This window comes from Culicoides brevitarsis, chromosome 1 (genome assembly GCF_036172545.1).
Source record: "Culicoides brevitarsis isolate CSIRO-B50_1 chromosome 1, AGI_CSIRO_Cbre_v1, whole genome shotgun sequence".
NCBI classification, from domain to species: Eukaryota; Metazoa; Arthropoda; class Insecta; order Diptera; family Ceratopogonidae; genus Culicoides; species Culicoides brevitarsis.
In genome coordinates this window covers 40,051,795-40,070,825 of record NC_087085.1, presented here as the reverse complement: position 1 = coordinate 40,070,825, position 19,031 = coordinate 40,051,795, and the positions used below count along the sequence as shown (strand labels likewise).

At 25.4% G+C, this 19,031-nt stretch overlaps 1 protein-coding gene across 2 annotated transcripts in view; it reads right to left on the bottom strand.

Moving 5' to 3' along the window:
* LOC134828156 (uncharacterized) overlaps positions 1-19,031 on the bottom strand; it is a 74,769-nt gene that overhangs the window by 48,621 nt on the left and 7,117 nt on the right. For both annotated transcript variants that reach the window (XM_063841143.1, XM_063841144.1), the window contains exon 2: positions 9,745-9,805. In XM_063841143.1, the coding sequence (XP_063697213.1) occupies positions 9,745-9,805 (61 nt within the window). The remainder of the gene's footprint in view (positions 1-9,744; positions 9,806-19,031) is intronic.

The following is a 19,031-nucleotide window of genomic DNA, read 5'->3' as shown; positions in this document are numbered from 1 at the left end:
AAATTTTTAATTTGCGTCAATTCAAAGATAAACAAAAATATTCTCGAAAATACGCAAAAAAAACCTTAGCAACTCGAAAAAATGTTGAAAACACCTGTATTGAGAGCAAAATTCGCGTAAACATCACGAATGATTAAAGCGAAAATAAGATAACTCTTTGGAGACAGAATTTTGTAAAATGATTAAATTTACCTTCGTTTGAATCATTTGAAATCCTGCAAATTATGAGATTACTCAGGATACAAATTTCTTGTTTCATCTTTTAAGTTTGAAAAGTATATTTCCCATAAGAATATCGAACATCTCGTGGATAAATATTTGTAGTAGACGTATTGTTTATTCAAATTTCAAATAAAAACGGAGACAATTCGCAAGTTGTTTTTAAAGAAGATTTTAAGCAGCTTGAATGAACATGAAGTTCCTTATTTTCCTTGTGGTTTCCATTTTGACAGAGGTACGTGTTTTGCTTAGACATCCAAATTGCATCGTTACAGTTATCGTATTTCTTTGCAGTTTGCTGTGTCAGCTCAAGAATGGGATTCCCGTACAATAGCAGCGATGGCTCAACTTCCTCCATTGGAAGAAACTTCAGTTCATTTCGAACCCGGAAAAAATTTTCCTGATTTAGAACATCTTTGTTCATATATTGGACAAATTCCAGAAACTTACCATTATGGTATAGATCAGCCCACAAAAGATTGGATCACATCTCGTGAGAATTACCTACCATGGTGCTCTGACATCTTAGCTATTGTTGAGGAAGCGCGACGTGCAACCAAAACGGCAGTCGAAAACGATGTCGCTGAATATTATCAAATGATTGGAGATGAAATTGACTTTGGTTTCAAACAGATTGACGCAATTCTGGCGAATCAACAAACGGAAAGAGAGGAAATAAGTACCGCATATGAGTTGAATTGTTCCGATATTATTGGGCAAATGAGGGATTATGACAACGTTATGTACCAAACGAATGACATCATCTCAAGCATGATGATTTATAACGTTCAAAACAGGTATCTTATGGCAATCAATGAGGTTCAAGATCCTGAGTTGGAAAGTGCTTTGCCAGGTGTTCAACGTGTTGAATCACAAATGATGCCGCTTACCACACAATACTATCGTACGCAATCCGAAATTGCCAAATGGTACTTTATTTCATGGAACTTTGACAAATTCGATGCATTCTATGAAGAAATTAAACGAATCACTGACGCAGCATTGTTGGTAGCACGAAAAAATTCGCTTTAAGTAAATAAAAGAACATGTTAAACGGGAGACACGGTTATAAAAATAGAGTTTGATTCTAGAAAAGCAAAAATAATTGTTGTCAACTTCGTATTTTTATTTTTTTTTCTGACGTTTGTTTGAGCAGCTGATACGGTAATTTAAATTCAAAATACGAATAAAAACTCATTTAAAAATTATTTTATCATCATTTTTCAAACACACTTCAACCGTTTGTAAAAAGATGAAGTTCGTTTTGCCAGTTCTCGTGCTTTGTGCTTTGGCATCAGTGAGTTTTAAGCTTTAACGTTTTAATTTTTTCTCCTTAAATAAGTTTTTTTTTTGTTTTTTATAGTGCTCCCATGCATACACAGAATTCACATCAGAGCTCCTTGATACTTATTTGAACGAAACGAATCATTTTCATTTCATGAATTATCAGTTTACAGATTTGTTGTGTGATGAAATGAATACTGACATGATTGAGCATTATCAATACATGCAACCTGCTGTTTTGGAACACATTCGTGATGTTCGAGGCAACTATTTGCCGTGGTGCAAGGAAATCGAAACTTACTATAATGCGACAAAAGATTCCATGATGGCTGAGTTACAAGAGGACTTTTATCATTACGCTGAAAAAATTGCAGAAGATATCGAATTTTCATACAATCGAATTCAGACTATCTTGAATACCAAGGGATGCAGTGAAGAACAAAAAACAAATTTTACTAACGAATATAAAGAACATCTCAGTTTGAAAATGCAACATATCTACAACTACATGGACCAAGTACAACGATTAAATATGTTGACTTATGGCACAAGAGTGCATGAATTCTTCTATGAGATCCATCAAATGGTACAAGATCAATCTATTGAGAGTCCCGTATTAAATCTCAAGAATGTAAGACTTTTTTTTAATTCACTCTATTTTTTTTTTAATTGTTTTTTTTTTTTTTGAATAGTTTGAATTCATTCATATGAAAGAAATTAAGCGCTCCTATTTACAAGCTGCCGATACAACCAAATGGTATGGCGTAACGCTACAACATCATCTTTTCGATCGTCTTTTGCATGATATCGAAGCTTTGAATTCCAGAGAAATATTGAGAGCCGGAAAAGTTGTTCCTGTACCAGCCAGGAAATAAATGCATCTTAAGTTATCATTAGGTTAAATGGGGACCAACAATTCTTAATAAAATTGTATTGAAAAGCTAATCGTATTTTTTAAAGGATCTACCTAACCTCAACAAAAAATTCTTTTGAAATCAGATCAACCGATTTCAGAATTTCATCGAAAAATAAATAGCATGAGATTTGTTTAACAGTTTTGTGTTAGTTAAGTCTAAAGTAGTCTAAAAACCTATATTTAAATTTCTAAAACAAACTTCAGATTTATATACATTTTTAGTGAGATTGGGTATGTCAAAGAGGTACTTGAATAAACCCAAATGCACTAAAAATGCATAGAAAAATTGAAGTTCGTTTTAGAATTTAAAAATTTAGGTTTTTGGACTACTTAAGATTGACTTATTAAATGTTGACTACCAAGGGATGCAGTGAAGTACAAAAAACAACTTTTATCGATGAATACCGAGAAAAACTCGAACGAAAACTGCACAGTACCAAGTGACCTCCCTGTTTTTGCACCGAAAAAATTCACAATTTCTAACTAACACGAAACCATCAAAAAATTTCATGGCATTTATTTTTCGATTAAATTCTGAAATCGACTGATTTGAAATGTTATAGAAGTTAATGTTGAAGAGAAGTCAAAACAATCGTTTTTATTCCTGAAATGAAGATTTTAACCATATTCGAAAAAAATATGAGATAAATTTTGAACTTAATATGGATCTTATTATTTTACTTAATTATTAAAAAAAAATTATTTTTAATTTTTTTTGACGTTTGTTTGATCAGCTGATCCTCAATACGATTTAAATACCAATAAATACTCTTGTAAGAATTAATTTATTATCATTTTTCAAACGCACTTCATAGAGTTTTGAAGAAAAATGAAGATCTTTTTGCCCGTTTTCGCAATTTGTGCTTTTGCATCGGTGAGTCTTTAATTTAAATTTTAAAATTTTTCTTTGTAAATATTTTTCTTTTTTTAAGTGCTCTTATGCATACACAGCATTCACACAAGAACTCTTTGAGAGTTACTTGACTGAAGAAAATCTTTTTCATTTCATGGATTATCTTTTGTCAGATACGGATTGCGAAAACATGAGGGATAACCTAATTTATTATTATCCAAACATGCAACCTGCTGTTTTGACGCATATTCGCGATGTTCAAGGCGACTATTTGCCGTGGTGCAAGGATATCGAAGCTTACTACAATGCAACAAAGGATTCCATGATAACCGGAATGCATGATAATTTTGCGCCTCATCATGACAAAATTGGTGCGGAAATTGATTTTGCACACGATCGAATCCTGAATATCTTAACTTCCAAGGGATGCAATGAAGTACAAAAGACAACTTTTATCGATGAATACCGAGAAAAACTCCAGGATAGAATGCAAAGTAACATGCACTGGATGTACCAAATAGAACGATTGCATATGTCACTCTATGCCCAAAAACTTCACGATTTCTACTATAGAGTTATGGAGATTGCACAAGATCATACTATCGAGAGTCCTGTAACAAAGCTCAAGAATGTAAGATTTGATTGATTTTTTTTTTCAACTTTTTATAATTTTTTTTTTTGAATAGCTCGAATTCATTCACATGAGAGAAATTACACGTGCCTATGAAAATGCTGCCGATACAGCTAAATGGTTTGGACTTACATATTCACATCATTACTTTGATCGTCTTTTGCATGACATTGAATCTATTAGTGCAAGGGAAATATTAAGAGCTGATAAAGTTGTTGCTGAACCAGCAAAGAAATAATTTTATTCGAATTAAATTAGCATTAAGTTAAATTGGGGACCAACAATTATTAATAAAATTCCATTGAAAAGCTAAAAAAATTTTTTAACATTTTTTTTACAGATTTTCAGAAAAAGAAAAAATATTCAATATTTTAAATTTTATGAGAATTGAAATTATGAAGAAATTATTTTTAACGAAAAATTTGTTTCTTTTTTGCTTTTGATTATCAATTTCACTTTTTCAGGTAATTTTTCGAAAACATTATTAAATTTTTATTTCATTTTTGAAAGTAAAACTTTTTTTCAATTTCGTTAGTTTTAGTAAAAAAAAATAAGAAAATTAAAAAAAAAATTAAATTAACAAAAAAATAAAATTTCGCAAAATTAATTTTAAAAAATCGTTTTAAAATTATTATTTAAAAAAAATTAAATTTAAAAAAAAAATTTTAATTTTTTTAATTTAAATTTATTTTTTTTTATTAATTTTAATTTTTTAAATTAAAATAAATTTTTATCAAAAATATTTCATCACATAGTAACAGATTTTATTTAATTTTTTTTCTTATTTGATATTTTTTTCTTTTTTCAGTTTCGTTCATGAGAAAAAAAATTTTTTTTTCGAGTTTTTAAAATAAATTTCACAGAACATAATTTTTAAGAGCAAATTTATAAACTTTTTTAAAATTTAAAAAAAAAATAATAAAAAAATAAAAATTTTAAAAAAATATTTTTCAAATTAAAAATTGATAATAAAAAATTATCAAAAGTTACCCTGGCAACTCTTAAAAATTTGCTTCTTAGAAACAATTTCAGCGAAATACCGAAAAACAATTTTTATTTGAACAGTTTCGTCAAACAAAAATGTGTTTTTTTAAAAATAACGCAATACTTTTGTTCTACCAATCAGTTTTTTCCAATCATCACTGATACACGGATCACAAAGTTACGATGTTAAAAATTATTCCGTGCCTTTTATTGTTGACACTATTTACGGTAAATAATCTCTCCTTGCACTGATTCCAAAGGTCATTTCACACAAAAAAATTTCTCCTCTTCAGATTTCTCCTTCCTCAGGATGGGAAAATCCCATTACGACTTCAACGCTCGCGGATCTTTCGACACATAGCACGCACTTTCTCAGCGTAATTGCAACGGGTTTCGAGGATATCACGGAAGTTGGTAACATTTACGGCACAATTCGAAGTTACACGAGACAAGGTTGTCCTCTTCGCTGGATCGTTCGTACACGTGGCAACTATATACCATACTACATGGGAATCCAAGCGCAAATTGACGAAACGAAGCATCGCGTTCTTGCTAATTACACATATTTAAGCGGAAAGTTGGAGGAATTTGGTCATGTTATGGATTCGGATCTCGCTGCAATCGATACTGTTCTGAATACTTGTCCCGGATTTGATAAAGAAACGTTTATGAATGAACTTCAAGCGAAATTGCAATCTCGAATGCAAGCTATAAACTCGTTGGATATACTTTATGCTTCGGTAGCGGGAACGGTGCCATATTCAATTGTCTATAATTTTCCAAATGCATTGATCAAGGCTCTCAAACGGGAATCTATCATCAATTATGTTGACTTGGGAACTGCTGTTCATTGGGTGAGAAATTATCACATTAAAAAAAAATTAAATTAAATTTAAAACAATTGAAATTTTAATTAAAAAAAAAATTAATTAAAAAAATAATTTTAAAAATTTAATTTAAAAAAAAAAAATTTTTTAAAAAAAAAAATTTTAATTAAATTTTTATTTTAAAAAAAAAATTAAAATTTTATTTTTAAAAAAAAATTAAAATTTTATTTAAAAAAAAAATTAAAAAATTTTTATTAAAAAAAATAAAATTTTATTTTTATTTAAAAAAAAATTTAAATTTTATTTTTATTAAAAAAAAATTAAAAAATATAATTAAAAATTAATTTAAATTTAAGAAAAAATATAAAAATTTTAATTTATTAAAAAAAAACAATAAAAAATTTAATTTGAAAAAAAATTAAAATTTTTAATTTAAAAAAATAAATAAAAATTTTTGTTAATAAAAATTATATTATAAAATAAGAAATTAAAAAAAAATAAAAAAAAATTTTAATTTAATTTCTATTTTTAATTTAATAATTTTTATTTAAAATAATTTTAATTTAATTTTTAAATTAATTTTTATTAAATTTAATTTTTATTTAAAAAAATTTATTTTATTTATTTATTTTTATTAAAAAAAAAATTAAAAATATTTATTTATAAAAATTTAAATTAAAAAATTATTTATTAAATTAATTAATTAATTAAATTATTTATTTTAGGCTGAAACATTACACTATCACATCGACAGAATGACACTTTTCCAAGCATTAGCTGATTACGAATTCGCTTTAACGGCATTTCACTATGAAGTTTTCGAAGGTACTCGATCCGGACTCGACACTATTCTGAAGTCAGCTTTTCTTAAGGCCAGTAAATGTGAAATGTAAATGTATTTTTGTGAGACAATGAAATAAATTTGGCTGCAATTCAACGATTTTTAGCTTTTTTGTTTACTTTTTTGGTTGTTAACCTGCAATTCCATTGGAAACTTGCCAATAATTGTCATAAATTTTATACGGAAATGCATATTGGAATCAATAAATAATAACGCAGGTGACTTTTTTCGCGCAAAGTCGGCGAGACACGCAAGTAACAAGCAATAAAAGTAATAAACTGACATTCGACGCCCACATTTTCCGTTGAAATCGGTCGAAATTAACTTGTTGAAGTCGAGTTGAAGTGTGTCGAGACGACAACCGGCATGCAATAAATGCCTACAAAAGGGCCGAATGACATAATTTAGTGTGTTGCAAGGCACGAAGAAGGTCAATGTTGTGCAAAAAACGAAAAATTAAACAACTTTCTCCGCACAAAACGTGTCTTTCCATGCAACGAAGTGACAAAACCAGTCATTTATGACAATTTAATTGCCTTTCTGGCAAGACATTTCTTCTATCTAGACACCATTAGTACTGCACTTCTCGTCAAACGGAGCATGTAAACAACCATTTATCATAATGTCAACTCTCGTCGTCTCGTTTCGTCTACGAATTTTCGGATGTGTCGTGAAAATGTAAATAAACAGGTTTCCATTTGTTTATGTTAGACGTCGTTAATGTTGTTTAACGACGCACGGAGGGGAATTCAGCAGTACAGACACGATGATTCATCTCGTTCGTTTACGTTTCGATTCCTATAGCAACCGTCGTTGTTAATTTTTCGTTGCCAACATATGTTGAGTTGCACTGAAACGAACCGATCCTAATTCAATTTCAATGGCAAGGCAAGGAAATAATGAAATTTTCGAAAAATACACACGCACACAGACGCAACAAACAAAAATAATAATTCTAAAAGTGGTCTAGCCAAGCTATTCAATACTCATCATCGTCATCATTGCCGGCAAATGGATTCTCGTCGATGGATTTAAAAAATTATTTATTTATGCGGGATGGTTTTTGGGACCGTTTTTTGTTCGGATGGCGGTACATGTAGACAAATATTCTGAAAAATCGTGTTATAAAATATGCATAAAGCGAAAAAGGTGCTGGATAGTGTTTGAATTGCGGTTGATTGTTGCTCGTCACGTGCAAAGTCTGCATTGCAGAATTATTTATCACGGAGATAATTATACGCGAGAGAGAAAAATCTTTACGTCTCACGGGAGTGATTTGTGTCAATTAAAACGAAACTACTGCTAATTTATGACGCAAATTTGTGAAATTGCAGTAAATAAGATGTTATTTGATGAGTTCGAAAAATTTTCAGTTTTAAAGAAAATTTAATAGTTAATTTTTTTAAAATGACATTTGAAATAATTTTTTTTTAAAAATAATTTTTTGGTATTTTAAAATCGAAAATTACTTAAAAAATTATTTATTAATTTTTTTTTTAGAAAGTCGTAATTTTTTGAACAATTCTTATATTAAAAGAATTTTTATTAAAATAATTTTATTTATGAATAAACTATTTAAATATGTTTAAAAATAAAATTTTGTGAAAAAAAAAATAATTTTTATTATTTTATTTTTATTAAATTAAAAAAAAAATAATTAATTTATATTAAAAAAAAAAATATTTTTAACTGTATAAAAAATTATTATTTTTTTTTTATTTTTTTTAATGAAATAATAAAATAACAAAAATAATAATTATAAAAAATAATTAATAATTAATTGTAAATAAATTTATTATTTATATTAAAAAATGTAAAAAAAAAATATTTTTTTAACAGATAAATATTTTATATTTTTTTTTTTATTTTAATTTTTTTTTAATTTAAATTTATTTTAAATTATTTTTAATAAAAAAAAAATAATTATTTATTTGTTCATAAAATTTTAATTTTCAGGCATATTTATTTAAATCTCAAATTAAAATTTTTAAAAATTCATAATTTTTAATTATTTTACGTCGACTTTTAGTATTTAAATTGTTCCAAAAATTACAATTTTCTGAATTTTTTTTTTAAATTATTTATTTTTTAAATTATTTTTTATTTTCTTCAAAATTTAATAATAAAATTTTATGTTGAAGAAAAAAGTCAAAAAATTAAAAATTCATTAAATTTAATTTAAATTTTAGCATTTTATGTTCTTTTAAAGACATTTAAACTTCAAATATAAAAAGTTCTCTTCTAACGACTTTTAATATCATAATGGAACAATTATATTCCAACAATTATAACTTCAAAAGACTTCAAAACTCCAACTCAAGAAATATATAATAATTGTCTTTCAAAGAACATTTGCAACTCAAGCAAAAGTCATACCACTCGAACAAAACTTTGACTGAAAACTTGCATGGAATCGTAATTAAATAATTAAAATTAATATTTTATTGTGCATATTTATTATTTATTGGATAATGTCTCGCAACCTCAATACTAATAAATAAATTTTACACTCGTTTACTGATAAAAATGCATTTTAATGAGCAATGCTCTAGAAATAAAAAAAAAACGTAATTTCAACGAATCGAATGAATTGAAAAAAAAATGTATCAGCTTATTTTTTTATATTAATTCATATCGCTGAGTAAATTATCGTGTAATTTGTATGATCGTGAATCATTCGGAGGAGTCATTCACTTTATTAAATTGCAAACGAATGAACCGAATTTGGCAATCATCAATTAATTAAACAACAAATTGATTCCAACCAAAAAGTTTTTTTTTCTTTATTTCAGTTCTAATGGATTTTTTTTTATTTTTTTTAGAGTCAAAGTGTGATGAAGAGGAGAAAAAAATGTTACATGTGTCACGTTCAAATAATTTATAGAAAAATATGGAGTTTGTGGAAGTAACAAAACAGATTGGCGCACATTAAACACTTAATAAAATTTAATAGTTGTGAGAAGAAAAGTTTTTTATGACAAACGTTCCTTTCTCTGGCGCTGCGTGAATTCACGAGAACGATTCAACAAATGAAACAATGGGCATCGTCGCGCAGTAGAAAAAAGCTGGAGGCTGATTGCTATTTTTTTTTCTTTTTTTTTCATTAAAAAGTAACGAAAACACAATAGAAACGCAAGAAATTGCAAGTAATCCAGAGCGAAAAAATAAAATAAATGAATGTTGACTTACTCGTTTGCACTACTGGGTGGCTCATCAGAATTACTACCGTTTTTGATGTAATTATCCGCACCTAAAACGAAAAACAAGAAGAAACAAAAATTAGTTTCGATAACATCTGCATGCCTTGAGGCAGCGTCGTGATTGTGTCATGTTGCTGATTTGCGCGCCTCGAATTATTTTTTTTTTCAAACGAGAGATAAATCGCATGTCTCACATATCAAGCGATAAATAGTGCGTAACTGTCCATAAACGCCAATCAACTACTATATTTAACAAATTACTTTATTACTCTTTATCTTTCGGTGTCCATTCATTTAAATGGCGGGACACAAAAAAAAATCAAATTTATTAGCGTATTGTTTGTTTAAATTGCTCGCCTTGCCACTTGTCTATCATTTTATGACAAAAACACTCGTGATGTGGGCGGAAAATCGGCTAAAATGACCATTTTGTGACACGTTTCGATTATGAACGCGTCGCTTTCACGGCTTTTTAATTGGCATTTAAGCGGAATGAGTAATTTTTGAGGGGGACACAGTTTTAAGGGGCATTGAGTTGCATGAAAAGTTAACAATGCACCTGCTGCGATGATGTTACTTAAGAATAAAAGTTGAAAAGTTAGGATTTCGAACGTAAAAAGGACAGGTGCTTAATGGAAGGAGAAACAAAAGCACCTGCTGTCTCGTACTTTATGAACAATTATTGCTCAAGAAGATGCGAAAAAAGGAGTAATTAAGGGAATTAAGTTGAGTTTATTGATTTAATGAAGTTTAAATCCTCAAAAGTTTTTTTTTGGTTTGCAAAATTTTTATTTTTTATTTAATTTTTAATTGAAAATTAGATAGGTACTTAATAAAATTTATTTAAAAAAAAATATTTAAAAATTATAATTTTTTTTTTCAAATTATTCAAATTAATTCTCTCAATTTAATCAAATTTGTAAAAAAAATAAATTTTTAATTTTTTTTAATTAATTTAATAAATTTAAATTAAATCTAAAATAAATAAAAATCTCAAGTAAAAAAATATTTTAAAAAAATAATTTAAATTTCCTTATTAATTTTATAAAATTTATTTTAAAAAAAATTTTTTAATTTTTCTAAAAATTATAATTAAAAATTTTTTTTAAAAAAATTTTGAATTAAATAAAAACTATTTAGAAATAATTACAATTAAATAAAAATTTAAACTTACAAATATAATTTTATAAAATATTTTTACATTAAAAAATTCTTATGAACATAAAATTAATTGAAACTTATAATAATTCAGCATTTAGTAAAAATTATTAAAAATCAAAATCAAACAAAAAAATATTATTTAATAAAAAAATTAAAAATATAAACTGCATTTAAAGATGAAAATAAAAAATGAAATTTTATGTACCTAAATTTTTAAAAATAGAAAATGAACTAAAAATTAAATGATTTTTTAAAATAAATAAAAAATTAATTATAAAAAATTAACAAAAAAAAAGAATTATTTTACAAAATTATTATTATTATTTGTAAGTTTAATTTTTTTCTAATTAATTTTTAAGAAATTTAAGAAAAAATTCAGAACATTTTGAGCTAAAATTTAAATTTCAATAATTTTTTATGAAGAGTTTTTGTTTTAAATTAAAATTAATTAAATTAAAAATTTTTTTTTTAATTCCAAAAATTTTTAATTTGAATTCTTCTCTGAGAAAATTCTAAAAAAAAATGTCAAGGTTTTCATTCAAACAACTTTTTAACGAAAACAAACAATTTTTTTACAAAATGCGGTAAAAATGTCATCAAAACAAGCAACGTAATTTACTCAAACAGTTTCAAAGCTTTACAAATTAAAAAAAAAAAATAAAAACTTTAAATAAACCCTTAACGCATGAACAAACTTTGCAAGCAATCCAAATTGTTTGTGCTTGTCTGAACATTGTACAAAAAAAAAAACAATCTTGCCAACAAGAAACTTTATTTTTTTCATTACCCACTAAAACAATTTCATTCAGTTTTATTCTTTCCTCTGTTCTCCGAGAACGGAATAATTTTAGCTTTTTTTATTTATTTATTTTCAGAAACAACATTTTCTCATTTGTTTTGATTTGTTGCGGATGTTTTTTATAATTTTCTTGCATATTTCAAGTACCACGAAGTGAAAAAGGGGAGAAATAATAACATTAATGAGGTTCAACTTTAAATTGAAGCAGTCCGCGAGCACTGCGAACAAAGTGAATTATGGAAATCGTGCAGATCGAAAAAAAATGCACGTCAAATTCAATTAAAAAAATAAAATTGTGAATGGCAATCAAAATCGCATTCATTGCCGGCTCAATTTGATGAGACATTGACAAAAATTGAATAAAAGTGAATTATAGCCAATCCCAAAAAAAAAAAATTAATGGAGTCATCGAAAATAAAAAAAAAATCAATTTAATCCAGTTGGTGACGAAATTCAGTGCGTGCTCGTTACGTTAGAGTTGAATGATTTATAGAACGAGAAACAACCGGTTAAAAGAAATTTTTCACTTCCTGCGAGCTGAGCGAAAAAAAAATCGCACGAAATGATACAAATATGTTAATCAAGGAGAGAGATCGACGACGACGACGACAAATTAATTATTATTAGCGTTTATTCGCTCATTTTGTTCGAGTTTCTTCGTAATTTTTCGACTTTTGTTCAGTTTCAAAGCAAACGTGCCGAAATCATTTAGAGGCAAAGGCGTAAACCTGGGCTTGGCAATTAATTGATCTTCTTTTGTTGAACGCTTTGCTCCAAAAATCATCTTCGCCATCAATTTTTTTAAAGACATCCATCACTCGGCCCGATAATCCCATTTGTTTCGCTCAAAATTTCCGACAGTTATCTGTCCAAAAATGGCAACTTCGGGAACACACAAAAAATTTACGACTTGACTTAATTCGCATCAATAAAAGACATCACACCTCGACGATGTCTAAAAAAAAAAGTCGAGAAGAGCAATAAATAATAAATTTAAGCTAAAGTGGAGAAAAATTGAGATTTTATTGCATCGTCATGGATTGATGAGCAAATCGCTCGGTTTTCGTGAGAAAAATGAAGTTTGCAGACAGCTACTTCCGAAATCAATTATGCCTGCATGGATGGGTAAGTCAATGCAACTCGAAGGGATTTTTTTTTGTGAATATTTAAATTTATTTTTGATTCCTGTTAATTTTTTTCAATTTATGGCTTCTTTCCGGTTGTTAAGTTACACAATCTAACTATTTAACTAACGAGTGTCAACTCTCTCTCTCTCTCTTTTTTTTACTTTTTATCTTAAAAACGTTTATTAATATTTTTTTTAAAAAACGGCGTGAAGTTGAAAACACAAAAAAATTAGCATATAAATTCGTTTTGTATGGTAAATAAGAACAACTTTATTTTTATATCGTTTTGTAGTTAGATGAGAGATGCACTTTTGAAATTGTCCATGACACAAATGTACACGATGAACATCGATTATCGTCATAAAATTTTATTTAATTACTCGGATTTGAGTGCGCGCCTTAATTAGGCGGGTACAATAATCACAGATTTATTGGATTTTATGGATTTTTAAATATTTTGAAGACTTTCTAACATGTAGGAGCAAATTTTTGAATTCAAATTTTTTAAATCAGACATAAACACTTGCAAAATATTTAAATTTAATATAAAATTAATTATTAAATTTAAGTAATTTTTTATTTAAGCTGAATTTTAGCTTGAGTCAGACAAAAAAAAATTAAAAAAAATTATTTAATTTTATTTTATTTAAATTTAATTTAAGATATTATTTATTTTAGTTGTTTATTTTTTTTATTTTAATTAATTTATTTTATTTATTTTAATTTATTTTATTTTATTTAAATTAAATTTAAAAAATTATATAATTTATTTATTTATTATTTTTTTATTTAATTTTTTTTTTGTTAAAAATTTGGTAAAAAAAGTTAAGAACTAATTAATTTTTTTTCATTTTAAATATAAAAAAAATATATTGAATTAGAAATTTTTTAAAATAAAAAAAAAATAAAATAATTTTAATTAATAAAAGAATAATAAATAAATTAATTTAAATTTTTTAATTAAAAAAAAACTTAAGTTAAAATTATTTTTTTTATTTTAATTTTTTTATTTTTTTTTGAATTATTTTAGTTTTTATTTTTTTTTTTTAAAAAATAAACTTTAATTTTTTAATTTAAAAATTTAATTTAGTTTAATTTTTTTTCAATTATTTTAATTCAAAGCTTCATTTTAAATAAAAAAAAATATATTGAAAAATTTTTTAAAATTTTTTAATTTTAATTAATAAAAGAATAATAAATAAATTAATTTAAATTTAAATTAAAAAAAATTAAAATTATTGTTTAATTTAATTTATTTAATTTTAATTTTAAAGGGAAATTTAGTTTTATAATTATTTTAATTCAAAGCTTCAAAAGAAATTAAGAAAAATTTTCAATATTTTTTTTTATTCAAATTTTTTTTTATTTTTTTAAAATTGAAAATCAATAAATATATTATATTTATTTAAAAATGAAAATGAATCGAACGTCCCTCAAACTATTTTTAATTTTAAAAGAAATGCATTTTTACATAATTTCTAATTTTATAGAAGTACTACTTGAGATAAAACGCAAAAAAAAAATCTTAAGAAGAAGATGGTCTTCATAACGTATCGATTGATTGATAGTGCATGACACATTCATTACCCCATCAAAAGAACGTATCGAACTACAAAGAAAACATTTGCCACTCAAGATTTATCGCCTTTCGAACAAAAAAAAAACGAAGAATTGAAAACCGATGTATTTTCTGATGGATCTCGACAGACAAGCAAATTTTACAATAACTATAAAACATCTTGTTAACCATAAACGATTTTTATTCAAATTGATTGAATCAATCAGTCTGAACAAATTTTTCGGTGTCTTTTATTGCTCCTCTTTAAATATTTTTTTCTCTTACCAAAGACGAAAAAAAATCGAAAAATAGAGAAGGGAGAATTTATGACGTTGTTGTGCCCACATAACTCGACAAACCAATGAATTAGTTAATTTATTTGAAAAAGAAGCGACGACAATGTTCCAAAGATATGATATGACTTGATTTATAAAATGTTCGTGAGTTGCTATCATTAACGCCGATAAAGAATAGAACTTTCGTCCTCATTCAAAGCTCAGTCATTCTTGCTCATTATGAAGTCAATCAAACCAGTTTTTACTTCCTCTTTCAATTCTGTTTCATTTTTTTTTCTTGTTCTTGGATCGACTTTTGACTCGTCATGTAACCGTTCAAAATAATCCACTTTTTTCATTAATTTTAAACAAATTTCGACAAAGAACCAAATTTAAAAGTCTTAAAAGGAATTTCAATCATTGTTAAGCAGTTGTTAATGAAATTTCTTCAGTCCCTCCTCTGCTTCAACTAAAAACTTCTCAAGAAGTAGAAAAAAATAAAGTTAAGATAGTCACGATTATTCTACGATTCGAGCATGTTAGATGAAGAAGAAGTTGTAAGTAGATGTAAATATGTGTAAAGTTACAAGTAAACAAAAATAATGTTTTTTTTTTGAATCATCACATTATGAACGAATCACGTACGGAACGAATAAATAAATCATTTTTTAAATTCCTTTTGAATTTGAGTCCCTCATCGGAATTTCTTCCATCTTCTTCTTGTTTGATGATGTTCTTCAGATTAATTCGTTTTTTTATGAAATTCAAATTTTTTTAGGGTGATTGTTGATACGGAAAAATGAATCAAAACGCACCTTTGAGGGACTGAACGTTTAATTTTTTACTTTGAACGTAAGGACTTTTATCAAAACGATTTTTATAAAGTTAAATTTAACTCAAAAGAATATTTTGACTTAATAGATTTTTAAAATTGAACTTAGTGTAAAAGTTAATTTTTTTTTCAAATCATTTAAAAAATTTTTAAATTAAAAAAAATGAATTTAACACAAGTCAAACTTAATTAACGTATTATAAAAAATTCAAAAATATCGGAATTTGGCTATTAAAAAATTAATTTAAAAAAAAAATTAAATTAAAAATAAAAAAAATTAATAAAATAAATAAAAAAATATAAAAGAATAAAATACAACAAAGAAAATGAGGACATTTAAAAAATTTTAAAAGAAAATATTTAAAAAAAAATAATTTGTTTTTATTTCTTAAAAATAAATTTTAAAAAATAAAATAATTTTTTTTTAATTTTTAAAAGAAATTATTTAAAAAATATATAAAAAAAAATTTATTTATTTGCCAAAAATAAAATAAAAAAATAAATTAAATAAAAAAAATATTATAAGAAAATAAATTATAAAAATATTTCAAAAATTTTTAGAAGAAAATATCTAAAAAATATAAAAAAATAAATTTCTCACAATTAAATAAAAAAAATAAAATAAAAAAATAAATTATAAAAATATTTCAAAAATTTTTAAAAGAAAATATCTAAAATAAAAAATATAATAAAATAATTTATTTTTATTTCTCACAATGATAAAAAAAAATTAAAAATAAAATAAAAAAATAATATAAAAAAAATGTAAAAATTTTTAATTTTTTTTAAAAGGGAATATTTAAAAAAATTAAATTTAAAAAAAATTAAAAAGAAAATTATAAAAATTGTTCTATTTAACAGTTTTTATGATAAATATTCTTAACTCGACTTAAAATTCTTACGTTCAAATAAAAAAATTACACGTTTGACCTGTAACCTTAAATCAAGGATAAAAAAATGAGGGTTTTGTACTTAAATTGATTGAATTTTTAACAACACTTGGTTTAATTGTGCCTCCAAGACAATTTTCCTTACGATTTTTTTCAAAAACCTTTAAAAAAAGACATATTTAGTACTCTCTTGACGACCATCAACGAAGATCTCTTTAAATTTCTCTTTAAAAAAATGTTTTTTTTGAATTCTTTTTACATCTGTCGGACATTTTTAATGTTGCATCCCTTTTAATGTACCATAACAGAACGCACCACGCACGTCCTCGTCTCTATTGAATTCAGATTCAATTCATTTTGTTCATGTTTTTTTTCATTCTCTGTCGTTTTCCTTTCTCTTCGTTGTTGTTGTTGTTGTTATTTAGTAATAAGTGATATCCTGTGTGTAAAATAAACGATTTCAGGTGAGTCCCGACATTCCATTCTCTCGATTTTTTGAGTGTATTGGTGAGTTATGAGTAATTCCTGCTTCGTGGTTGATGGATGACAATTTTTTTTGTGGAAATCTCCCAGACACGGTCATTCACATAAATAAGATTATTCGTTACGCTTGTCTGATTCTATGATGCAATTTCTCATGAGCGAAAAAAAAAACAACGAGAGAAGAACAAGCGTAATCATTCTTCGTCTTCCTTTCATTTTATGTCTTTTATTATACGAATGACGGCGATTATTATCAAGTGATATCATTAGTGCTTAACAAACACTGATTTGATCTTTTCTTCCTCCTTCAAGTCTTCAAGTCTTGGCAACGAGTCATCATTGCATAAAGAGAATTGAAAGAGAAACCGCACATCTTGCAACTTTTTGTCGATTTGTTCGCAAAAGTGAAGCAAGAGACGAAAGATAGACGAAAAATCGTATGAAGAGGAAGCTATTTAACTCTTCCTGTTGCCGTTTTTAATAGACATTAACAAGACTTTATTGCTAGATTTTTCTCCCTGTCTTTCGTTTAGCTCGAGATTTATTTATTCTGGCAATAAAAATTTATAGAACTCTTCATCTTGACTTCTGTTCGGCTTGAAGTTTTCTTACGAAATTGGTTCTTTGCATAACGAACGACGAAAGTTGATAAAAGCAGAAGAAGAAGCAATGAAGACATTCTCATCAACATCGTCATCATTTACTCAATGGAGTTAACTTTTTCTACAATTATCTCTGTCTGTTAATGCTAAATACAGATAAAAGTTGCTGACAAATCACAAGTTTTTTTTTTGCAAGAAATTTTTGGGTGAGTTTTTGACTTGAGCGCATTTTTTTTATTTAAAAAAAAAAAATAAAAAAATTTTTTACTTTTTAAGGTAAGTTTTTTAAAAAATTTTTTTTTTTCAAAATTTTATCAAAAATGTTCAATTTTTTCAAAGCGAAGGTTTTTAACTTTTTAAAAAATTTTAATTTATTAATTTTTTTTATTTTTTTAGTTTTAAAAATTTTTTTCATTAAAATTTTGTCTTAAATAATATCTTATTTATACTGAATTTCAATGAAAAAATTTTTTGAGTTCTAAAAATTTTTTTTTATTAATACTGAGGATCTAAATATGGATTCTGAGCTTATAAATTGAAAAAAAAAATTCAAAATTTAAAAAAATTATAATTTATCGAATCGTTAATTTTTATGCGAAAAATCCAAAAAAATATTTTTGGAGCTCAAAAATTTTTTTCATTGAAATTTTTTATAATTAAAATATGAAATTATAATTTAGTTGTCAAAATATTTCTGATTTTTTTTTAATTTTTAAGCTCAGAAAAGAAAAAAATCTTTTAATAAAAAAATTTTTTTATTGAAAAAAATATTGAAATTTTGTATTGAATAATATCTTAAATTAAGGCAAACTTACTAAATTTTAATGAAAAAAAATTTTTTTGAGTCCTAAAATTTTTTTTTATTAATGCTGAGGATCTAAATATGGATTCTGAGCTTATAAATTGAAAAAAAAAATTCAGAAATATTTTGACAGCTAAATTATAATTTCTCGAATCGTTAATTATCGAAAACAGTCTATGCGATTTAAACATCATCCAAAAATTTAAAAAAAATCTACAAATTATTAAAAAAAAAAATTCTAAAATTTTTTGGAAATTGTGGCAATTTTAACTTTAAAATGATAATAAACAACAGACAGACCCATATTTGTCGCCAAATTCAATATTTTCGACAAAATGCTCTAAAAACTGCTTCGTTAACTAAACAAACACAAAATGTATTCCAAAAATGGTCTCATTATTACTTAATTATTCGTTTTGTTTAAATAGCAAACTTCGTCAGAATTTAGCGGAGATTGACCCAGAATTTGAACACAATTGTGTGAACTTGGCTCAGTTGAGTTGTTAACGAGAGAAGTCGTTAAATAGAATAAAATACAAAATAAAATAATAATAATAAGTGATTGTTTCATAAAAAAAAATTCTTAAGAATATCAAATTAGACAAGAAATTTACATTTTATTATGTCAAATTTAAAGTTTGGTGACTCTTGTAAAATTTAACAAGAAAACGACAGCAATTTATTTAAATGACGGTCACCCTAAAAATTTCATCTTCCAAAAAAGTTTTTATTCAAATAACACCAGCA